General features: G+C 37.3%; 2 protein-coding genes across 5 annotated transcripts; one reads left to right on the top strand and one right to left on the bottom strand.

Moving 5' to 3' along the window:
- Window positions 1-1,018: 1,018 nt before the first annotated feature.
- Window positions 1,019-7,398, top strand: LOC124215884 (uncharacterized). Of its 2 annotated transcripts, XM_046619771.2 has the most exons (5): window positions 1,019-1,140; window positions 1,719-1,905; window positions 3,383-3,481; window positions 4,121-4,486; window positions 5,832-7,398. In XM_046619771.2, exons 2-5 carry the CDS (start codon window positions 1,750-1,752, stop codon window positions 5,916-5,918), a joined length of 708 nt encoding a protein of 235 aa, XP_046475727.1. In that variant the 5' UTR covers window positions 1,019-1,140; window positions 1,719-1,749; the 3' UTR covers window positions 5,919-7,398. The 2 variants fall into 2 exon arrangements, with proteins under 2 accessions (XP_046475727.1, XP_046475728.1); XM_046619772.2 differs by lacking the exon at window positions 3,383-3,481 and having other exon boundaries at window positions 1,020-1,140.
- On the bottom strand, window positions 5,973-23,151 carry Tsp5D (Tetraspanin 5D). 3 transcript variants are annotated; one of them, XM_046619769.2, is made up of 6 exons: window positions 22,979-23,151; window positions 11,244-11,437; window positions 10,418-10,539; window positions 8,556-8,747; window positions 8,204-8,386; window positions 5,973-7,943 (listed from the first exon to the last, which is right to left on the bottom strand). In XM_046619769.2, exons 3-6 carry the CDS (start codon window positions 10,478-10,480, stop codon window positions 7,611-7,613), a joined length of 771 nt encoding a protein of 256 aa, XP_046475725.1. In that variant the 5' UTR covers window positions 10,481-10,539; window positions 11,244-11,437; window positions 22,979-23,151; the 3' UTR covers window positions 5,973-7,610. The 3 variants fall into 3 exon arrangements, with proteins under 3 accessions (XP_046475725.1, XP_046475724.1, XP_046475726.1); XM_046619768.2 differs by lacking the exon at window positions 11,244-11,437 and having other exon boundaries at window positions 22,979-23,150; XM_046619770.2 differs by lacking the exons at window positions 11,244-11,437; window positions 22,979-23,151 and adding an exon at window positions 11,083-11,103.
- Window positions 23,152-25,500: the final 2,349 nt, after the last annotated feature.

The raw sequence follows: 25,500 nt of genomic DNA, 5'->3' as shown, positions 1-25,500 counted from the left end.
GTAGGCACAGAACAAATACTTTCTACTGCCAATGCAACATGTAAAACCGAACGGTATTGCACAACTGATTGATTATTCGTAACGTAATTATATAGGTTCAATGTGATCCGGTATTCGTGTTCCGACTTTAATTTGTCGGAAAATAATCACTTCGTGTGATCATCACGTAGAAAACGTCCGTTAGAGAATGAGTAAAAACCATTTTTAATAGCAAAGAAAAATTTAAATATCCAAAATAATACCTGAAATTCAATATCTGTTTACAAACTTCGCGAAAACTGCCTATTTTTCAAGATCACTGCATCGAAAAACCGATTTATTCAAATATGAACCTATTCATTGTAGTTTATAATTACTAACGGTCAAATTTTCATTCATTGCAAATGAAATTTATTCGAAATGAATACGAGTAAGAAAAATTTGAAGTTTAAAAAAATTGATTACTTACTGCATGCATTAAGCTGTAACAGTACTAATTTTTCTTTATTTTTTATTTGGGATTGAAAGAATTTATTCTTCAGTAACGAAATCATTTAATATCTTAGATGTTCAGAGTATTATATCTTTCTGTGTATCCCTGATATGAATACAGAATCAAATCAAACCTTGCATCGACATGACATGACATTTCTTGCATATCGCGTGTCCAATGACACGATGTCACAGAATGCCATTAGAAAATCGATTGTAATTTTAAAAAAACAAAAGACCATTAATACACTGTATTTCTTCTCCTTATTGACACGAAAACCCCGATGACACAACGTAAAACAGCGTTGGAACGTAATGATTGATCAGTCAAAAGCCGAAGGTTGAAAAATCAGTCAACCTGTGTTGCTTTCAGCTTTTAGAATAATTATTTTCGATTAATCGGTGCGTTTTTCTGCCATACTGCTTAATTTCCGGTGCTGTATATTCCGCGATTGGTCTCAATTAGACATTGAACTTCGGAACAATTTCTCCGGGCGTCGGTTTACTGGACAAGGAGGCTGATCGTTGCGTAGCGTTGCGTCTTCGGGCAGGTAACGAAATGTAGGAGAAAGCTGAGGATGTCGCAAGTCGAAGTGGTAAGCTCGTGGCATCGGCCAGTTGTGATCAGTTGGTTATCGACTTCTCGCGACGTACGCTCAACATCCATTGGTGAGTTCGAATAATCAATCTTTACATAATATAATTAAATCCATCGTCCGATCAGATAGTTTTACGTATCAACTCCGATCAGACGTGCGTCGAAAAAATTCGTAGTACGAAGAAGCTTACATTTACTTCGAGAGAAATTTATGTGTTTGTGTTGTTTTGTTTAGAAAAATGTATTTGAATCGTACACTTTAATGCACTTTCTTACGAAGTCTTGAATTTTGAAAGCTCGATAACGACTTGCGGCAAAAAAATGTCTACCATTTTGACACGCTGATGAAAAAGAAAGAGAATGAACGTGGAATTACATCGGCGTTCAAAGGCCATAATCATTCCTTTCACAACCGTGGCGAGGAGAGGCTTATGTAGTGGATCTGATTAGAGCCAGTCACTTTTCCGCGTGTTGTAATTTTTTGAAGGCCGTTTCTACAGCGTTCGTGTGGAAAATGGGCAAAGCAATTTGTTTCACGATGTTTAAAGTTATATACGTACCAAGAAGAATGATATGATCACTTCCTGCAAGAAATTTGTGACCAAATTACCGATCCTCATGCTGGAAATCTTTTTGTTGTCTCGTTTAGCCAACGTTTCGACTTCAGTACGAGAGTCAAGATGTTCAAACTCGGGCTAACGCTTCTTACAATTAGTGTAGGAACCACATTGAGTAGACCAAGTGAACAGCCGACGAAATTTGATTTGGCACTGGCTCAAGATGCTGTTGCAGAAACTGTCAGTGATGCCACTATTTCAACACTACAGCGTGGACAGGTAAACATTGCATTGCCTTTTCTTGCTTCATCTCAACGTGTCCCTCGGATTAAAATTCGAAATCGCATATTGCATTTGCGGTTTTTTGCATAAAAACTGTCAATTGAAATTTGAGCTGTGACTTGTAAGAGAAACCGGTGATTCAACTATGCGAATGAAAAAAAAATTATTTATATTCTACCGAATAGGTGTGAAACAGTGATTGCAGAATCATAGATGTTGCTGAAAATTCATTTGCTCGCAGACGAATTTTGAATTCACTAAAAATTCTGCAGATTCTACACAAAGTATAGTCTCGTTTGAAAAGAAACATTTTTTGTCATCGAATTTATTTGACCGATTTCACCCGACAGCTTTTTCGAGTACACCGATAGCGATAAAAGAGGATGATAAATGTTACGGAATTAAATTATCATTCTTCATGCAACGATAGTTGATTTGATCCGAATTGTTTTTATATTTCAATAGTGACATGGAACAATGATTATTGCTTTATAAAATGGCTTATTTACTTATTGAGCACTAAGCAATTTTTCATACGAAGTCCGCCACTAATTAGGTTCATTAAATTTCAGCTTGAATCAAGCTACGATTTCTTGTATTGAACAAGATTGTATTTTTAAACAATATGATAGAAGATACGGGTATTCGCCATTACTTTCTGTACATCGACATGAAGATATTTTTCGAAGAAACAGAGAAAATATATTGACTTGTACGTATTTGAGCAATCGAATAACAAAAGAAGATTGGATGCCTGAGCATATTATTAGCAGACTTTATACGTACCTATTTGTGATTCATGCATAGTTTGGCGTTACAGTTTCACCAGTCATTTATATCGCCAGAATGAAAATTCAGGGATCAAAAATCTGGCAATACGTGTCAAGAAGTGATCTCGAATGATTAGCAGGTTCAAAGTGTAGATGTTTTAACTTTTCTATTTTTTCACTTTATACATTTCGGAATTCTAGGAATAAATTTTCACGCCTTCGAAAATTCGATTTTGTGGCTTTCAATTGTATAACAATTCTACTTTTTGTCCGCGAATAAACGATCCGTTCGAATACTTTGAATAAAACACTTTTATTTTCGGTATCGAAACACAGCTGCTGGATTCTAAAATATAAAAAACAAATAACTCGTCGGCTTGGTTGTTTTTTTTTTTTTTTTTCTAACAACGAGTCGCATAAAACGTCACAGGAGATGGAAGATAGCGGAAAACACGAATCAGATTCAACGTTTGCGATAAATATCTGTAGTTCAACATCAATTAGAATATGAAGTTTCGGTTTTAAAGAATCACGATAATAAACCTGAGAGTCTTATTCAAAAATTCATTCTACTGTGATTATTTAAAGCTTCATAGACCGCGATCGTAAAAATAAATCCAAAGGCATTTGTGATCAAACCTACACCTTGAATGTGCTTGGATACTGCTATCGGTGATTTGTGAATATTTGTATCGATTTTGTAGGAATTCGTAGAACAGGTTGCCGACGCGATCAGATTTGGGAGAGGAAGATTAGTCCATTCCGCGACAATGGCGAGAAACATCATTGCCTCAATGGCGGAGGTAATTCATTCAATCAGAAGAACAAAACGCAAAAACGTCGAGTCACAAGACGGTGGCTTTCTACGTACAGTCATGCTAACTTTTCTTTTCAACATATCTAATCGGTATGCATGACAGGGAATTTGAAGCCGCATAATTGGTTCGTGTGCGTGAATCGCTGCATTCACACCTGCAGCCGACGTAATTACACATTACGAATAATAATCGGCGACTGCAAGACACTCGAGTTGCGCAAGTAATGGCATGAACAATTGCCAGGAATGTGATTAACGTGTAAGCCACTAAACATTGAAAATTTTTCGCAGGAAAAGCTATAAACATAATTAACGCATTAACGAATTATGTGATTGAAAAATATGTTAACCGGACTCACGTGTCTTACACCTATATGCATTATTGATGTTAATAATTCATGTGTCAGTGTTGTGACCACTAATTGTACGGGTAAATGATTAAACAATTTTGAATTAACTCGTCTTACAAAACAATCGCCAGAAGCGAAGGAAATCGAAAGTAACAAGTCTAAAACACCAACTATACTTCCGGGCGCTGATAACACGTCACAAACGCTTCGCTGCGTTAACCTGATGTAAATAATTTTGTACAGGGGAAGAAATTGATCATGTTAATTGTTTGTAGCAATTCGCCAGCGAAGCTGAGAACAACGTGGCGTCAGCTATAGCAGCGAAAGGGGATCTGATAGCGGAAGGACGCAGCATACTGGAGTCACTTCCAAAGGACTCTCCAGTCTTCTTCAATATCCTTCCGCCGACAGTAAGAGAGACGGTTCGTTTGGAAAGCGAAAATGGGCAGGGATTTTTGGAGAAACCGAAAATGAGCTACATTGAAGGAGTTTTGGAAAATTTTTTGAGACCGACGCCACTGGTCGATGGCATAAAGGAGAGTGAGAAGTACGGAAATTCGGGAGACAGGTTCACAGGAATCGGAAGAGCCATCGTTGGCGGATACGAAGGGTTCAGCAACTTCTTGAACGCCGTTGTTGATGTGAGTATTCTCAGTTCTTCGTGTTATACGAAGTATAAGTTTGAAGGATAATTTATCTATTCGATTTGGTTGCATCTATTGCAAGGATGATTGGCTGATTTGAAATTCAAAATATCACGGTAAAGACATTGAACTTGTCGATGCGCTCGGATAAGTACCTTATCGGATGTTTTTAAACAAGAATTTGCTTTCGATCTGATGTCACTTTTTGCGACGTATAGGATACGACTCGATAAAATGGATAAGCTGTACTCTAGGGCATGACAAAAAAAAAAAAATAGAAAAAAATTTTTTTTTTCTTGGCAACAGGTTCAAAAGAATTTTGAAAATCAAAAGGAGTAAAAACGATTTGTCCCGTGTTATTCTTACGGAAAATAAAAATGTGTTATGCGCAACCTCTTAATGTTACTCTTAACAGCTTGAATTTTAATAGTTGTATTTTTACACCTAAATGAAACTTTTGACTCTGTGTCCGAAAAAAAAGACATTTTTTTTACACCTCCTACTGTGCTGATATTTCGCCAGGTTTGTTTTTTTTTTTTTTTTTTGCAATGAAGCTTCCGCAACTCAAATGCAAATCGTTTGAACCTATTCGGCTTAACGAACTGCCTTTTAATTTCGTTATTTCTGTTAAGGATATTGCACCAGGCATACAGTTTAGTTAGAAATAGTCGAAAGTAAATAATTACGAAATAAAGACTCGACGTGTACGACTACAAGGTTGATCGAATTGAATTTGATGAAGTTAATATTCTCGCAATTTCAGTCTAACTTTTTTGTTGGAATTGTTGCCTCATAACAAATCTATAGTTTTATAATTTTTCGGTTCAATTCCGAATATTCCGTCTAACGATAAAAATACTGTAGTTGCGTACAGAACTATTTCTTAGTTTCTAAGCAAATGCCGATTTGGTTTTATATTATTTGCCCTTGAGAGCGACAATTTTTATGCGAAAGCAGAAAAAGTGTTTTTTACAAGGTAACCGAAGTTAAATATCAGAGAAATATTTCATTTTCGACTGTGTAAAAATTGGAAGATCCATATTGTGTACCAAATTTCTGTGGAACCGATTTTCGCACAAGTGAGATAGATAAACAACTTTCAAAAACGATTTTTTTTATCAATGTGTAAATTAGAACGGATCCTGTGTAACGATATCGACCATTATTGATTATCAATATAATATTGATTTCAATAGTATTAAATTGGCTGAGGTCACGTGTGACGCAGGATCTTCGACAAAATCTATATCACGTCAATTTTTATTGACCGTCCACATTCGACAATTTAGTTTACGAATATTATTCATAGTACAATCCAATCAACGCAATTTACACGTTTCAGTTTCCTGTCGATGCAGCCAAGAAGACTTCGCGTAAGTTGACAGAAACTCTGAACCAATTTGGAGCTCGCTTGATCGGCCTTGCGTAGTACGAAACCAAATATAGTTGTTACATTATTGTAATCAAATGTGTAAATAAATCATTATTTCTAATTTATCACTTTAGTTTCAATATATTTCTGTTTATATAAATCCCATAAAGGGCAAACTAGTTTGGAGCATTCGTCCCAATATATGGATGTATTTTCTTCTCAGATACACATGTTTCATAATATACCGGGATTTTTCGGTCAAGGATCCCAACGCGAACGATGTTTAGACTCTTCGTCGAAAACTCTCGGTACACTTGATACGATCTAGGCAGACGGACTTTTCCCCGTATAACGACGAAATACATATTCATGTACACTTTCATAAATATATATGGCATTTGAATTGTTATCTTCTTGAAAGCATAAGAAAGTCAGCCCCGGAAACATTCCTTGCTTGCCACTTCAGGCGGCCAAATGGGCTAAATGTTCGTCCGTAATTTACATAAATAGCAGTGTTTTTCGGTAAGCGAACGTATTGCTGTGGTGTACGGTCGGTAACAGTAGATTCACTGGATCGTTGATGTCGGTAAGCCACCATTCAATTGTTGTTGCAGACGAATCCCTTAAGGGCTGGCTTTCTTTAATAAAATATTGTCAAAGAGACGACTTAATGGCGACTGTCTTAGATAATAAAAATTTGCGTAATGATTGTAGACTTGAACAGCCATTTCAATTATTTTAACATCTCATATCAAATACCTACGCATAACTTACCCACATGGGTCAGCGATGTCCCATCGACATCAAAATCAGGTTACAGAAGACCAATATCAGGTTTCCAAGAATTGTCAATTCTCCTAATTGTCATTTTCACGTAATTTGCGAAACCAGAAGATACCCATCCGACTATTAAAGAACTAATGAATATGATGGTTCTGTAGATCTGATGATATCTATTAATTAAACTTCGCGTTCCATGTGGGTATAACAAATAAGAATTAGTTATACAATAGATATTACAAAAACCGCATTCGCAATACGATGTATGTGGAATGCTGGTAGGTGTAATCGTAACGTAGTAGTTAACTCGAGTGAATCACGTAAGAAATACACGAAATTTCCTCAAAACATTTACAATAAATACTACAAAATGAAGCCAGTACTGATTACATCATGCATTTAGCGATAGAATTTGAGTTTTAAATACGATTAGATACGGAATGGTATTCGAGCTTTATGCTATAATTACAAAACAAATTAGGAAACGCGAAAATTTGTCCACTCTCAGATTCGACAGAGAAATCCACGCTTTTTATCTGCGTTCAAACGTAACACAATCCGGAGTTAGGCGCCTCTGAGTCACAAAAATGATCACCGGTTAATTTAATATTAATAATTTCATCTGTACAATAAAACACACGACCGGCTTATATGCGAGAATTCATATCCTAAGATCCTCGAATTTATCTCTAACACTATCAATGGTTTGCCCACATTGAGCTTAGGAAGACCACACCTTTGTACCTTCCGGCTGCCTTTGGTTCGTGAAAAAATTGGAATTAAATTCAACCGCATCCGATTTGACAACTTCTTCCCACAGGCATATAAAAATTGGATGCAATTCTTCATGGACAAGAATTTTGGTCGATGGGCGAGAGAATGAAATGAAACTAAATTCATATGAAATGAATAAAATGCAGCCGGAGGTTGGGCTTCTGACACAGATCATTTACGCACTTGACGTTGTGACTAGGTCGCTGTGTCGTAGCTCTTGTAGGTGTGCGAAGATCTCTTATGTCTCACCGTGCAAAACAGTATCATGCTGGCGACCAGGCCGAATAATTGCAGAAATGCAACGACCAGACCGACCGTTCCTACCACGTGAAGACGCGTTACAAGCCACATCTGAATCGCCGATGCGCAGCCCTCTTTGTACCAGGATTCCTTATTTTTTCCCTCCGTGTCCAACTCCCCGCAGTATCGGGTCCTCTTTATGCAGCAAGAGTCTGGGACCCGGTCCTCCAGGGGCCAAGCGCTTATTCGAAACCAATCCGTGTAATCCCTCACGCCGCAACAGTGAAACTGGGATCAACAAATGATTCGTTCAATGTGAAAACATTCGACTAAAGCATTCCTACAGGTCAATATAGGTACGTACCATGTACGAAAACGATCTATTTGAATAGGTGTAACAGGAGTTTCCATCATCGCTATGAGATCTTTCCGATTGAAATCTCTTCGGATATTTATTTTAACAAGTAAGCCTAACATCTTACCCAAGATTTGAAAATATCGGTAAGGCTGCTCGTGCCTAGTGAATTTGTATACTTCACCAAACCAACCTCAGTATGAATGTGATCCCAGACAACAGGAAGAGTTCCCGGCTCTGTAGAGGCGTTGTAGTGTTTCTCTATACCGAATTGCAGCTCGTCTTTGAAGCTTTTGCTTAAATGTTCACGAAATACGAAGGCCAATGTCCCCATCATGAACTCCGCGAGGAACATCAAGATAACCAAGCTGAAATACTGCAAAGGAGGAGAAAAAAAACACACATTTGCATTCCAAGTGACGTAGAACGCGACGCAATCGAATGAATCTAACTTTAAGGACCATTTGCTTGTTTTGACATTTTTACATGCTTCACTTATGGTTTGGATTTTTGAGATCATATCAGGGATCTGCTGAGCTCCTTACGGTGATGAGCATGCATCTCGACTGGAACCATGCTCCGCAGCATCCGAAAAAGGCAACCACAAAGGTGACACAACCAGCGGCGAGCAGGATGGAATCGGCAGATGCGAAACTGTACTGAGGGACGAGCGTTGCGTATCCAGAGTAGGCCAGTCTGAGCCAAATACCTGCGCCTAGGATGCCACAGGCGCAAAGCTGCGAATAAAACGTTAAACTGTGAATAATTTCAGGTCAAGTATCATAGCTTACGATTAACCGAGGCGTAAGTGGCACGGTGATATCCGGAATGAATAAAATAATGGAGGGAATCAGCTAGAGCTTTTAATCAGCAGATGCTATAGCGATGCCAAGTTGAATTGAAATTTGAATTCAACAATTGTATCACGGGATGTTCTGTTGTTGTGCTCCGCAGGCCACATATATTGATCAGGATTATCGAAATGTTGAGATGATTGTCATAAGATTGGTATCAAAGTGTCAGTCACACTTGAATCAATTCCATTCGCGGGAATGCACCAAAGTAGGAAGTTACTTTGGAAACGGATACCTTCTTTAGTTCAGCGTACGTACACGCGAGCGTTTATTCATCCAAAGAGGGTCAAAAAATGGAGGTAAGAGATCACAACATACGATGTCGGGTTGAAACCATTTCGTGAAAACTGACCCAATGGATATCGACTACATATCCTCAATTTAGAAAGGAATCGGTGAGTGTGAGGTCGGATTTCGATTAAATCGTGAACATGGAACTACGGATCTTGCGCATGAGTTGGCACTAAAAAGAATGACATGTTTATGTTTCCTTTTTGACCATTCGTCGCACGCCAAAAGCCCACTTTCTACTATCACCAATGACACAATCCACAGCATTGTTTCTGTGCAGAGGTTAAACCTACGTAAAAAACAGTTAGTGACCCGTGAGAAATGGATGAGAAAGTGTGCAAATTTGGAGCACCAATGACCATTGTCTCCTGGGGGTTGTTGGTGGTGTTGCAGGTACTTAAATATTCCTTAATTTTCATCCGACACACGCAATTATGCACGAACTAGGTAAAAAAAAAAATGAGAAACCACTTCGCTTCGAGGAGAGCTGAGGCAAGTCAGTAGGTTACCAGGTACGTCACGATCGTCTAGGATATTGACCCCACGATTCGGTATCAAGTGACTAACCGTTGCTCCAGCAAAGTGGTAGCTGGCGACTGGCAAGTAATGGATACTTCGCCAACACGCGGAGGTATGAGTACGCATCGGTGCCTGATAAACAAGCATGGAACTAGCTCACTGGGTATTGTTGGTGAATGCAACTCGCAACGGCGCGTAAATTATAACGTGTTATGTTACACGAATAACAATCGAGCATAAAAATAAACGAGGATTAAAACCGCGAAACTTGACTGTCGTTATAGAGGCCAACAAATTGGCGTGTGTTCCTACAATATGCCTGCAACCATGCTGTTCATGGCATTCAATCATGCCTGAGACAGATTGGCAATGACCTTGATGGCTTCTATTTTTAATTTTCGCCTTAGCCTATCGTGATACATTCGTTCAAGTAATATGAACGCATCTATTTTTGGCTCTTGCCTGCAGACGCACTTAATTCGTTTTCCTTTCTCACTCAAAGATCGTAAAGCTATTATGGGGAACCATAACACATTTTCTCGCGAGGTTAACATTACGTGCTGGAATCGATGTAGAAATATGTTATTTTTCAACAGTTTTTCAATCATGTTCATCAAAAATAGTGTACAAACATTGAATCTACCAGGTTCGCCTTCGCAGAGAGCAAAACCTTCATATATTTCTCGGGTAATTTTAGTTGAAAAAAATTATAAAGCGGGGGAATAATAGTTTGGAAAACTCACCCAAATAAGGACATTCAGCGAGCAGAAGACGTGTCTGATGCACGTGTACCCGGTTCGGCCCATGACGAGTCTATTGGCGGGTCCTGGACCCCACAGCGATCACTGCGCGACTCTGCTGCTTGCTGAAAGCGACAAAATAAACCATTTGAAGTCATTTGATCGAACGATATCGGTGAATCAAGCATGTTTGTTTATAGCCTGTTAAAGTTTGAGGTAATCGAGCATTGTGCTGGTAGAATTATAGTAAAAATATTCTACTAAATTTATTGTGCAGCGTCTTTATTTCAGTTTAACATTTAATTGGACTTAGACCGAACCTAATGACTCGAACATAAACGAATATCGCTTTACATATGATTAAAGTAAACCTAAATTTGAACTTGGTTTCGGCACTATTTAACCCAAGGTTATTACATTGTGTTACACTGTTATGTTGGATATCGTTCAGACGTGAATCTCACGGAGGCTAAACGAAAGGAAAAGTGAAGAAACTTTCGAAGAATCTGGCAACGGAAGTGATACGAATTCACGAGATGCAATGAAATGATAGAAAATTAAAAATTGATCCTCTAAAATTCATCGAAAGTTTCGGATGGTTCAAAAGGCAGAGAGATGCAGTTCGGCGCGACTGTCTCGTTTGAAACACGCAATACAACGTTACTTACGCACTTCCCTCGCGTAAACTCTATTCAAACGCACATTAGCAGCCGGAAGTAATTCATCGTACAAATTAGTGACGCCTTCGATCAATAGATACACAAATAGCGATTACATTACACGGTTCGTACGCATTATTCGTTGCGGCCGTGTCCGATTATATGCTTACACAAAAATGAGCGACTCGGCCTTTGTCGTGGTTCACCGCAGTCACGGTGGATATCTTCCGGCGCATTGAAAACACGACGAACGAACTTGAACTGTCAAGAATTATAGCTGGGCCAGCTGGGCCCCGCTCGCGGGCCTTGTAGGTCCTCTAACGGGACATCTCTGCGTTTGTCCTCGTCGCGCACTCTCGTCACTCTGGAAGCAAGAGTGAGTCGGAGAAGGGAGAACCACGAGGAATCACTTACACGTAGTGTGAAATACGTCTTCGTGGGTGCATCGGACCTTCGAATCCCAAAGAAGCAAAGAGTTGGCTCGAAGAAATTGAACCGTTCGTTCATTGTCAAGCATTCACTTCACGTTAGACACGTCGACTGATTGTGAGAATCGTTGCCGAGTCTTTTGTGCCCTGTACTTCAACAACTGTGCACTTGACGTGTTTAATTTTTTCTTTCTCTAAATTTATGAACACAAATAGGCATCTGAGAATATTGGATTTGCTATTAATCACTTGAGTCTTTCAAGAGTCGAGGACCAATGTTTTAAGCAGGATAGGAAAGAGTTGAAAATTATTCAGGAACGATTTTGAGGTGTGTGACTGAACAGACAACGTGTACTCTTTTTTGCTCTATCGTATAATCATTTATTGTCCACTTAGCTTGACGACTTTGGAAAGTGCCTCGGGAAACTGGACTGATTCAATAATGAAGCCGTTGTATTTTAGTCTTTGAAGCCTGTAGACGTATTAACTATTCAACGAGTCCCATTTATTATGATAAGAGCGACGCGACGTACGTTACTACTCATGGACAGCTGTTTAGAAGCACTTCTCGGAGTTAGAAGCGAATCGTTGTTTCTAGTCAAGTTATAGTTCAAGCTCAACGATGTGAGTTGTTTCAATATTTTGCAGTCAAGATGGAGGGCGATTTGTCTCAATTCCGAAATTCTTGTTCTGTTCGCACAAGTAGATTAAATTAAAATTAAGTCTATTGGAAGATTATTTATCGTAAAACGTTGCGTCTTAAAATTCCGACGATAATTAATTGAGACGATATTATCGGCTTGCGGTTGGGATTTAAAGTAAACGATGGTTTTCATCACCAACTTTCCGTGTGCTACCGGTACTGGATTTTAGTTTTACCCATTCGTCACGTTTACGTGAACCAATTAAACTTTGATTGCTGTTGAAAAAGTGTTTGTACCAGTATCAGGGCGGAAATCTCAATTCTACCGACAAAAGTAGAACGCTTTTTGGGTCACGTTCTTTAACACCTGAAACTGTTTGTAGCCACTACACAACAAAGAACCTCGGAAAAAGGCTCTCATTCGGGAAAACCAATTCACAGCTTATGCAACTGAAGCATTTATACTGTCTTTACTTTTTAGCGTGCGCGGAACACATGGGCTAAGTGAAATTCTATTTGCATCCTACACTCGATTCTAAAAGATAGGTATAATTCAAGCTGTGAAGAGTGCAGGCAGAAGAAGGAAGATGAACGAGATGATAAAGGCTACTACATTTTCGGAGAAACAATCTGATTCACGGCTGCCAACAGAAATGCATCAGAATATTTTTAGATATTTAGTGAAGATATTGTTGCGTTTTGATATTGTGAATTATTATCACGAAAATGGCAAGATCAAAGGAATGAAAAGTAGAACTGAATTCGATGGAGTTGAGTTCTGTTAAAATCACCTCTAGTTTTGATGTAGGAAAATTGAATAAAGATCAAGTGATTTGAATAGGTAAAAAAAGTTCAGTTGCAGTTGATAACTTCGGAAAGGTGGCATCCTTGTTCTGTTTTTCAATATCAAATTATATACATAATTTTTCCAATTTCTAAAACTTGGGACTTATATCATTTCCGAATGATTTATCCGTAAATAGGTATGAATAAAATTTCAAGAACGTACATTAATACGTTTTGTTACTAGAATAAAAGTTTGGTCACCATGACCTGTAATGATTTTGTAGAGATTTTCAGCAGATAAATTGAAGAAGTTATTTACCGGTAGCAAATTTGCGAAAATTTATGTACGATTAGACAAATGATCAGCTAGCATGAATTGAAATTAAACGAAAAGTACGTTTTTGAGATTAAAGATAACACGATGTCGTCATTTCTCTAAAACTGTTAACGATCAGAGTTTCCTTGCTAAAATTTCGGGTTTAAGATTTTCCGTATTTATGAAGTTATTTTGTTCGTAATCTACATTCTCTAGAATAAAAAAATAGAGACCACCGTAATTTTGAAGTTTTCACTGCAGTTTACATCTCAAACTTACATTTCCCCGCCATTAAAAGGTTAAATTGTTTGCAAATATGATAGTTTAGTTCGATTTCGATCTACGATGCCTCATTTTATTTAGTAAACTACTTTCTACAAATTAACCGAAACACGTCTCCGATCATGTTAGTATCATTAAATGTATCGTAATCATCGATATTGATTATGATCAATAAACGGCAATACTGAATCGAGTACTAAAAAAATGTAAAAACTGTGTCGGTGACTTTGATAGCAGGTGGTCTTGTGGAAAATATTAGCCACCATGACGTGAAACGAAACAGATCTACTATATTTCTAATCATTTTGAATCGATTTGAAATGAAGCATCGGTATCCAAACTTTTGTTTGTAGGTCTAAAATTGTAATTTTTCTACTTTCAAATAAGAGACCTTCGTGCCTGACGAATAAAATCATTTGATCAATGTTCAATGCAGGACAGTCTTGTACTAAAATTGATAAAAAGTATCGGATCCTGGCCCACCAATTTTTTCGAAAACCGCATCCGAAATTTTCAAAAAAATAATAGAACGGAAAACTCGTAAAAGTTCTCTCGCTCATCTTCAACGGACGGATTCGCCGCACCCTCGAAGACAACCCTTCCGAGTCGAAATTGCTCGCACGATGTAACGCGAAACGTGGCGTACATTTTAATAAAAAGTCGTGCACTTAACGAAGGCTGAAAGCTGAGGCCTCGGAGGGAGCCATTGCTTGCCCCCCAGCTTCCTGCCAATTGCGCTCAATTTGCAATCATCTATGATCCCCACGCGTCCCTTAGCCGACACGCACTCACGCCTGCGTGTAAGTTGAACATCATGGCACGAAATTTCACGCGGCTCTGTTTGTTTATTTGTTTATTTACTTAGACGTATTTAGCTTGAGCGCGTCGCAGTGGATGCCCGCATCACTGTTCGAACATGCTTTCGATGTCAATCGAATAACCGCTTTAGGATGACAGCATAGCAACAATTACGTGTTGACGATCGATTATTTTTAGACCTTAAGTAAGAGCTCAGTTGTATGCAAAATAGGTGATTCGGAGATGCGATTATGGCACTCGATGAAGTCACACAAGCCACTGTAATATTTTATATGGAAAACAAAATGCAGTACCGGTCTGGTAATCGACTTCCTGCGAAGAAGGAGATCTGAGGTAGATGTAAAGTATATTATACGACAAATTTTTTGTGGCTCGGTAGCCTTGCAAAAATATCACTAGTTTCACTGCGTAAAGTCAGTTATTCTCTCGGTGAGCAAAGTAGACGATTACTGTGCAAAATAAACTACGTGGAAAAAATCATGCAGGTACAAGTATCAATTAACTGGATAAGATTTACTTAAGAAACAACGTAAAATGGCAGATAAAACTATATTTTCTATGCACTTTTTTACGATACATCGGCATAATTTTAATTACCGCAACTTTTCTCCACTGTAAAAGTTAACGAAAACTCATATTTGTCACATTATTTGATTTTTACCAAATCAGACTTACTTTCTGATTGTTATTTATAACGTTGTAGTGAGCGATGCGGGGTTTTGGCCTAGTAACAGCCGCTATTAGAGCGAGTCGGCTGAATGTACAAATCCTAATTCACTCGACACATCCGGCTCCGGCCCAAATACATCTGAGCATTGCCTTAACTTCCGGCGATAACCGGTAACAAATATATGAATAGTATAGAGAATAAGTTGTTTCTAAGCGATTCTAGTTGAGCAAATACATGCGTGAAAAGGTTTTCAAACATTTCATTTACACCTAAACATTTCAATTACAAATAAAACGGAATTACTTGTCAACTGTCAAAGGTTTCTATTACTTGCTTCGAAGCATGCGATGATATAATTTTTACTGTAAATCGAATCAAAATTCAAAACCCATTTAAGGCTTAGAAACTGAATCTCGGAAACAGGGAACAGAGGAAAAAAATTCGTTTGATGTAGCTTGTACGCCAGCGACGCAGACTATTTTTACCTCAAAAATTAACCGAAAGCTGTTATCTCGTTAACGGAAAAAGGTGTGAGAAGCTTGGACATGTCGTTATTTTCACATTATTTCGCAAAGCGTAAAAATTATAATAAATTGTGTGCGCGTGAACTATTCTCGGAAGATCTAGCCACCAGCAGGACAACGTCCCTGCAGATGAAATCATATCATTTTACGCTGGGAGCAGACACCGTTTCAGAATCATCAACACTGTGGCTCAAATTGTCTAACTAAGCTGACTGCTGAAGTACTCACATTTCGTTGGGAAGAATTCTGGTGAAAGAGTACACCTTTATAGTAAGTTCTGAAAACGAAAAATTTTCGGACTAGGCGTGCCATTTAGGACAACGGATGTATTTTATCGTACACGCTTATCGAACCGTTGGAAAGTACTGGATTTGAGTGTACAATTAAGTGAAACGTTCGCCGTATTCTGAGCTGGAGAGCCGAAAAATCCGAAATTTTCTTAATTTTCTAAAGACGAAGCAAAAAAAAAAAAAATTAGATGACGCCATCAAAATATTTTGTCGCACCAACCAAACATGTCAAACCTATAATATTTCTAACAAAGCAAATGCGAATCGTAGAACCTGTATTTTTTGTTCGGAGTAAGAAAACTGCTGTTAAAAAAAATCGTTTAGTGAATTTTTTCATATTATGACTTTTTTTTCTGCTCCAATTATGCATAAGTCGTCTAATGTGTCTCGTATATATTTGACTTAACGTAATATCACTTTATATAATATAGTTTGTGGTGTAAGGAAATATCCGTAATCAATCTTCCTTGTTTCTTATATTTCTTCGTTCTGTTTTGCAGATCGTTATAATATATAAATATTTGATTTAACGTAATACCACTTCACATAATGTAGTTTGTGGTGTAAGAAAATATCCGTAATCAATCTATCTTTTTTCTACTTTTTCTTCGTCTTGTTTAGCAGATTGTTATGAAATACAACTTGTATTTGTAGTTAATCTGATTCAAACTTGATATCGGTTAACTTTATAAAAATATGCGTTTAATTGTATCTCACAGTTTTGAAGTATGCATTTTGCAACTCGTTCGTGAGTTCTGGAGCTACAAAATTTATCCCTCACTTTTCCCTACAAATACTGATATTAGTGTTTGATAATATTTTGAATTGTGTAGATGAAACCGTTTTCACGATCCGAAAAATGTCGATCTTCTATCATTTTAGAACAGAAAAAATGGATGCCACTCACGATATATCCAAACAAAGTTTTTGACTTTGAATTCCATTTGTTCATGTAGTTGTTTTACTCTTTTCCTTTGAAAATTTTAAAGCACCTTTTCCCTCCACGATTTAAATTGGAAAAAAACTTTCATTTGAAACACCGCGAATCGAGTTTGAAAGGCATTCGTCCAATCCATTGACGTTGAAACGTTGACAAAAATGATCACGATATCCGAAGCAATCGATGAATTTTTCAAACCAGATCTAAATTCGGACTCAGGGCTCTGCAGCAACGATTTACTTGAGGTCGGCAATTCAAATTAGCCTCACAATTACTAGATTAGGGTATTTCGTAATAAGCGTTGCGCAACCGTCATCGTGCGGCATTCTCGCCCAAAGTATTGCGTAAGAAGCGTGGCCGGCACCCACGTACGGACCTCAAGTAAAGAACGGCAGAGAAAGAAAAAAAGCATCAAAGGCAAAGAACTCCAGAGAACGGAAATCGGTTATGTGAGCTGATACCCACGTAAGAATAAACGACGTTGCCGTCGCTCAGAAGCTCAACTTACTTTCATGCACACAATGCAGGACTTGGAGGTATACCTGCGCGTATCCTTCCATATTTCAAACACCCGGGCGGGAAAACATGATACCTGAAAAGAGCCGGCTAACAGAGGCCGATTTCAACCGTCTGATATCACGCATCTGTCACAACATATCAGACGAGTCGTTTTGAGGCCGGATTCAGGTTTCCAGTTTTACGAATTTCACTACTTCGAGTAGATTTTTTCATGTACCAGACTACAACCAGTGTCGTGATTACGCGTGATTCGGTGAGAATACATACCGCTGGTGGTAAACAGAGAGTTCAACAATGTTGTAATGCGATTAAACAATGAAGTTTGTGCCAACAGTTACAATTCTCGTACCAAATGACCTGTCAAATTACGAACCGATGTTCTATCTAAAATTGAATAACATTAAATATTATTGCTGAACGTTTGTAGTGAGTCGAAACTACTGCAAGTCTTCAATAATCTACATGAAGGATATGTTACAATTTGATCTGTTCAACGTTTCAACTAAGTTTTGACTACTGTCGTACGGCCGGAATTCTTTTTAATGATCTATTGCAAATATCGTTTGGCCGAAGAAGAACGGAAACAAGAAATTATGAATAAAAGGTTTGAACGGTGTAACTCCGGCTAATGATGCTGAATTCAATTTAATAACAACCCTTTGTAACCCAACAAATTTTGAAAACACGAACGCCGACTGATAAAGCTGTATTATTAACAACCGTATTTTTAGCGTCGAAATAATACTATCTGTATACTGCTTTATAAATTATAAGAGTTTTTCTCTTACATTGTGAGAATTTATTTCTGAACGAAATAATTCAAAATTTTTCATGAAAATAGCACTAACGTACCATGTAAGCTTCGCTGGCAAAGTTGTTAATAATTTGGCAGTGACATTTAAAAGTTACGACGGACAATTTGTTGACTGTCAAAGAGCGATGTTTCGACCAAATTTACACTCATCAACTTCAAAAATTCCATCTTTCGACATTTCTTTTATAATTTCTTGTATCGACAGTTTTTGAAAAAAAAAGATCATAGTTACAATATCTCCTTAAACACACTAGCAAGTATGAATTCGGATGAAAATATCGAAATAAAATTGACAGTAGGAGAGTAATTATAATATTATCATTGTATAACATTTAATTATTTCTAAGCCGCCTATTGATACAAAATAATGAAATAAATACTGTACCATCCTTGCGACTCCTCACCTTTTGAATAGTTTTGTTGCCATACTATCCTGTTCCATTTATATGACGAGGTAGTAGTGGTAATCGATGCGAAACCTTGGATTCCTCGAGATTGTATTAATTCTATCAGCAATACCGACTACTCAATATTCTGCACAAGAATCGTGGCGTCTATTCTGAACCGGATTTTGCATTACTGCATTTGATTGATTTGCGAATGCCATGAAAGGTACAATACTGTAGAAGCAAAAAGCGACGTAGACGGATTTATCTATATTTATTATACTTGCCACGGAGGATGCAATACAAGGCTAAATTTCTAACATTACGATGCATCGATGATATCCGATAAGAAATTTGTGTATCTATACAATACGTGGACTGTGTTAACAACAACTGGCTTAACGTATTTAAATACCGCGGAATAATGCTATGCTAAGACAAAAGTTTTTCGAAATTTTTGTTCCATATTATATGTATAATTACCCTGACTGCGGTATTTTCACATCAGTTATGCGTAGGCTTTGATAATGGTCAAATGGAATGGAATTTTACTCTGTTGGTAAAGAGTGACTACAACATTCTCTTAAAACGATCAATTCCACGCCAATAAAGGTATAATCTCCCTCTATTATTTAGTTTAATAGTCCATGTCTAGCTCGGCAGCACATGTAATAAATGGAGCCAACTGACATCCATGAGTTTTTAAACTCAATATTATCTAAACAGTTTCATCTTCTTGTTAAACACCCAGGTGAGCATGTGCATAAATATATTCATGTGTCATGCACTGAAGAAACATAATACAAGGAATTATTTATTTAGAAAATCCTGACCAAATATGGCATACCATGAAGTGCTTGGAAACTTGTCGTCAATAAAATAAACATATTGGAAAAAACAACTTGTCCTTCGCAACCAGAAGAAATTTCCAACAATCAATAAATTGTCTTCTAAAATTTTATCTTCTCAATGTCGCAAACATGCAAGGGTTTCGGAATCTGGTGCAAACTTTTTAGCAATCGTTAACAAAACTGATCGAACGCGAATGTAGTGTATTCGAATTACATATCCAACATTTTTGATTCTAGCAAATTCGATCAAAATTCAGTGAACTCATACATTACAAGCTATCAAGGAGTAAGAAGAGTTCTGATTCAGCTAATTAAATATCGTGATTGAAAAAAGTTATTCCAACATTAACAGGCGCATCGATCTGCGGCTATGTGAAAAATTACATTTTAGATAGCTAAATGTTTTTTGCAACGTATATATACAAATTTGATACTTTCAAATGGCGTAAGAGACTTGATACGAAAATAATAATAATGGAATATCACATACAAGAATGGCATTCAAATGGAAAATAAATATTGTCACCGGTTTACATTCATCCAGAAAGCCCCGCTTCAATATAGACTTTATTATACGGGAGCCGGAGGGAAAGTGGGCGGTAAAAATTCGTCAGGTTCATTGTAAGAACAACTGCATATTCGTGTCATGTTTGCATGTCATACACCATGAAAAAACACGCGTAGAAAAACGTATACAACTTATTATCGAGGCGAGCTTATTACGTGTTACAATATAGAACATTCCATCTCCTGCAGAACTCGATGCTCGGCTGGGATACTTAAGTAGAAGAGGTCGTTAGTAAACCTACGCGAATCTAGCGCTCCACTTTCAAGAAGGTATATTTTCTCCAATTATTTGCAATTTACAGCCCTTCTTTTCGTTAAGATCTAGTATTGTGATCGAATTTAAACGAAACTTACGTTCGTCCATCGATTTTGAAAATTGTTTTGTTTATGGCCAAAATCTATCGTTGATCGCTCACGTTTTTCTCACTGTTTCGGCTTCCAATTGTGTCTCCGATCAAAGCATATGATTTAGCGCAAAAAGAAACTCCAAATACATGATTGAAAATTTTAAGTTTTTTAGATATCTATATAAACGGTACGCAATACGGAATTGTTCGTAATAGGTTTATACCTATATGATTCTAGCTTCTATTTCTGATATCGCAATTGACAGACTTCTGACATCTGTTAAACATAAAAAGTCAACTTCTCTAACACTGTAAAGATCGTTTGGTTTTTATAGAACCGATACACAAGTACTGGGGTGAATAGTTCACGTAAATTGGAAAGATTCTGAATCGATTCCCGTTAAGAATATCTACAAGATGTAATCAACCGTCCGGCATTGATTTATCCGATCATATAAAAATTACTAAATTTGCAGCTAACAACAGTGAATAAACAGAAATTTCAATATTGGACAATTGTAAAATTCTTCAGCGCTCAAATCGTCACAGCCAAACGACAAAAGAGGCAAGTGAATCTATTATGTTTCGGTTATACCTCTGCGGTATCAGCCGTCACAAATATTCGTAATAATATATGGGCTATTCCATACCTAATCGACTCCACTTGTCCATATGGAAATGGAGTTTTTGTATAAAAATATTCGATCAACGAGGAACGCGTTTAAGATCAACGGAATTATGCTTAATTATAACAGAAAAACGATTTATTGCCACGTGTAATTTTTGAGTAGACTAACAACATTTTTTTTTCAAAACGCCGTGAAAATGAACTGCTTCCTTTCTACAAGTCTTTTTTTCGAATTCTCAAATATCCCACACATTACACAAGGAGAGAAAATTTAGCAACTTTACCAAACATCGCGATTAAACATCGGCACAGAAATAATTCTTCAATTCAAATAAATGACATTTGTTTCAACAAAACGGTGATCAAAATAATAATTTGTGTTATCACATCAAACTACACGTATTTGAACTAGATAAAATATTTCTTTTGCCATATTTAGTAAATTCACCAATTATTTAGCAATAAAATGCGCCGAATGATGCTGTAAAATTTTTCGGTAAAAAGAAACAATTCAAAACAGCCAAAAATGTACTCTCATCGTATTTTGAAAAAGAAAAGTTCATACAACGGATATTCGTCGTTAATTCTGTCACTTTTTCGGACCCGTTCGTTGTCAGATATCACCAATGATCCGTGATTTTTTTCAATCATCAAAACAATCCTTTCAGAGAAATAATTTTTTCACAATCATTTATACAACTTAGATCGGGTTGATCTTGGAAGAAGGTGATGTTACAAGAAAATGTGAATTGACACAGAACTTTGTAATTCAATAAATCCGGACTCTCGAAGCTATGATCAATTAAAAACGCGTCTGTAAGAATGAAAATCGTCACAATAAAAAAATCATATCGTGAAAAGAATCTAAAAAAAATACACTGTGTCAGATGTTGGTCCCTTGAACGGAATTCACTATATCCAATTCTATGTCTACATGTCGTCATGTACTAGTTTTAGCTACGAAGTACAACAACCTTTTGACAATAAACAGAGGTCGCTGTTCAGTGCCAGAATTCTTTTCCTCAACAATCTCACCGAGGCCACAGAGACCTCGTTAGTTATGATAAAAGTGTCTAATTACCAAGTCGAGCTGCTGCCTACTTTCGTAAATAGTGCCGTAGATAACGTGTTCTGATTAAATATTATTGTTTCTGAATTCTTTCAACGGATCTATATATTTGTCACAAATTCTCGTTTAAAAATTTGAAGTAACGGAATTTAAAGAACAATTTGACTATAAAATTCGTGCCACAATCTGAGGATACTTCAATACGTGACAAGGGGACCGTGAAGTGATATATTTCTAATCAAAGTTGAGTATAACAGTTGTATGCCCTTGCAACGGTACGACAAGCATTACATAACCGTTGCAGCGTGTTACAACTCGAGTTTTATTTATCTTCTGCATCGTAGAAAGATATCAAAATGCACTACGAAACCGCTGATACCAACAAACTTGAACGTAAGCAAGAATAATTCATGTGGCTCATCCGGTCAGAGAGGCGTGTATAAGGGATAATGTTTTTTATTTCAACCCGTTGATTACGCCGCTGGTTTGCTTTACTAATTGTGAATGATTTTATTCAATCACGCTCATGATTGTAGAAATTCAAAACCCGGCTTATTGGTAATTGTACATATAACTGGCGTAATTAACTTCCGACGCTACTGAATTTTTAAGGATATTCATACATCGGTCCTACAATTGGAATCCGAAATTGATCGAGATGGAAGAAAGAAAAAACGAATTTGAGAAACAAAATACAAAACAAAAAATTGTCATTGAATAAGTTTAGTTGCTAATGATCTAAAAAAGATCACGCTACGTTTTCGACCTGAAAAAAAGATCGATATTCCGTTTGTTCTGAAAGAGGTCAAGATTATTTTCATATTACAATCACGATTGATATATATGAACGAAAATTTGAAACTGAAAATTTTTGTTCACAGTGGAGAGTGAAAATGTATAGAAACAAGTTAAAAATGCGGAAAGTATCAAGAGGGGCAAACTCCTAACGAACAATAATCACACTATACAGTATATTCGAAGCATGGACACAAATATGCAAAATTTCATATTTAATAAGAGACTCACTCGAAGTGAATAAAACAGCCAGTGTTCGTTGCACGGGCTGTCAACAGCTCTTGACTTGACAGACGAGCGTAAGTGGTTTCATCTAGGATTCCTTCACTACGGTTTGCACTCGCGACAACGTCCCGCCACGAAGGCCAAGCATGAATAAACTAAACGGTTCAAGTCTACCGCCAACCAAACACTGCCGAGCCGTTTGACGCCCGGTTCGAATGTCGGTTCTGCCACCTGGCGGGACGCCAACGGTACCAAAAAGTTTCTCGTGAACGATTACACGAACGCACGTATTGCGGGTAACGCGTGTAATCGCGTACATAGTTTTGCGCAAAACGTTGAATTCCGATTACGAGATTTATGAATTATTCAATAAAATCTTACGACGCGACGGTTAATTTTCGGGCCGATCGTTTGTTCCCTGACTGGTTGCGTCACGTGATTTCGTTGCCGGGAATATGTTGCGGTGATATTTTATATAGTATAATATCTCAATTACAGATAACCTCGTATTTTCATTCCGAGTTATGTAATACTGCAATATCGTAAGAATAGATTTTTAGTATCGGATGGTACTGTTGAGTAAGTTTTTTTCACGAGCTATAAAGTAATGTTGAAACGCAATCTTGCTGAAAATGACATGCGATACTTTAAGCGAATTGAAACGTTTGTTATGCGCTGTAGTTTGTCTGTTCGGTTTACTTAAATTGTTATCGCCAAAAGCGATGACTGAAACCTGGCTCCATTCGCAGATCTCGGACTCCGTTGTCTTGCTACCAGACTACCACACGGACTGAACTCAGGTCTATCTTGACGCTTGACGTCTTAAACGTGCACTCCATCAGCATCTCTTCCGGATAAAAGAGACTTACTCCTGATGGCAATTCTTCATTTAGATTTTAGATTTCTCTACTTCCTGCTTCTCATGTTTCTATGTTTCTACTTTATTCTATTTGTTTTATTTTCTAACATTGTCTTTGCCGTCTTTCGCTCTTCCAATTTTTGCATCCTTCTATCTCTATATTTCTACTCCTGTCTATGTCGTAGTTCTCTGTCTTTATTCTGTGCTCCTCTTTACACTAGACATCAAACTAGGCTAAGTTTTTGGATTTGAGACTCTGAATATAGCTCAGCTTTGTATACCTTTCTTGTTATTTCCCAACATTGCCATGGGAAAGATCTCAATAAACCATCAAAGCGTGCTCCTTGTTTGACGATATTGCAGTATAGTAATATTACAGCTGGACAATATCATTTCGGTATTGGTAAGACCTTTCGTACATATCGTGTATTCTATGCCGAATCAACCGAACTTAATCCTCACTATTGCCGAGTTTGTTGACATTTTTTTTTTTAGGTAATAATAGCATTTCTGAGGCCACAAATTTATTTTAAAAACATTTCAATTGCAGTATCAGTTTTCAGTTGAAAATATTTAATCGTTCTCCATGTTTCACCCATGTCATAATCATCGAAAAACTGCTAATTATTGAAATATTTGTTCAGATTATAATATTTGTAGCGGATGGTAATTAATATTTCAGAAATTGCTCAGCAGCGTTTTTTCAGCAATATCTTCGGATAATATCGCATGTTGTAATCTGATGTACTTTTGAAACATTTCTGAAATAATTCTCGCCGTATCGAGAAGAAGAAGTTTTATCATTCAAGAATGTCGAAATTCTGAATAAATATAAATCAACCAGCACGCGCATTGTGTTTATACATATAATTGTCGATAGCCTGGAAGAAAAATACACTTTGACTCATTACAGGCCACGCTTACCTGTATCGTGTGACGTTACTTCATCTCATTCACTTGCTCCCGCATACATCGAGTGACGCGTAATAATTATTTTCGGACATGTAAACAGGTGGCTGTAACTTTGCTATGCGTGAATAAATACAAGGCGTATGCGCATATAATGAAAAGTCGTTTGGATTCACGTGTAAGTCTTGCCGAGTGATATAATGCACGGTAGAAACTTGCATAATTGATCATCATACGTAGTATTAAAGTTCGAAATCAAAGTCTGAATGTTCGGATGTTCGGATGTTCAGAAAGTGACGTCACCCAAAATTTTTTCTCTCTTGACGTCATTGATCTATAGCAATCGTAACGACCAAAATCAGCTAGCCGAATTCCTCAGTCTGGAAACAACCGCGCAGTAGAGCGGACGGATGAGAGTCGCGCTCCGCAAACTTCGAGTACCGGGTTCTCAACCTCCCGGATCCCGCGCTTCGGGTCCGCTACGCGGTGAAACTTGACTTCCAGGATAAGCGCTCCGTGGTTCCTGGTTCATGTTTACAATAAATTATTTCAATTCGTTTTTCGCGCAACCCCAAATTCGGTAGCTGTCAGTCCGCTAATAAAATTTCTAGAACTTTACAATCTTCTTATAATCTTTTTGGTAAAATATGTCGATAAAAAAATTATATCAAACCTTACACATTATTTTTGATTTGTTTTCACACTGAAAATATTTATTAGTATTCGAGGTATAACTCGAGGTGGTTGGCGGTTTTCGTTG

The sequence above is a fragment of the Neodiprion pinetum genome, chromosome 4 (genome assembly GCF_021155775.2).
Source record: "Neodiprion pinetum isolate iyNeoPine1 chromosome 4, iyNeoPine1.2, whole genome shotgun sequence".
NCBI lineage: Eukaryota > Metazoa > Arthropoda > Insecta > Hymenoptera > Diprionidae > Neodiprion > Neodiprion pinetum.
The sequence above is the reverse complement of the archived record's forward strand: the minus strand, read 5'-3'. Positions and strand labels throughout refer to the sequence as shown.

Bases quoted from the DNA above. Each gene is read 5' to 3' on its own strand.
- LOC124215884 (XM_046619771.2), top strand. From the start codon at position 1,750: ATGTTCAAACTCGGGCTAACGCTTCTTACAATTAGTGTAGGAACCACA. The intron at 1,906-3,382 runs GTAAACATTGCA...TCGATTTTGTAG, and splicing joins CAACACTACAGCGTGGACAG to GAATTCGTAGAACAGGTTGC. The intron at 4,487-5,831 runs GTGAGTATTCTC...TACACGTTTCAG, and splicing joins TCTTGAACGCCGTTGTTGAT to TTTCCTGTCGATGCAGCCAA.
- Tsp5D (XM_046619769.2), bottom strand. From the start codon at position 10,480: ATGGGCCGAACCGGGTACACGTGCATCAGACACGTCTTCTGCTCGCTG. The intron at 8,748-10,417 runs GTGAGTTTTCCA...TTTTATTCGCAG, and splicing joins CGCTGAATGTCCTTATTTGG to CTTTGCGCCTGTGGCATCCT. The intron at 8,387-8,555 runs GTAAGGAGCTCA...CCTCCTTTGCAG, and splicing joins CGAGATGCATGCTCATCACC to TATTTCAGCTTGGTTATCTT.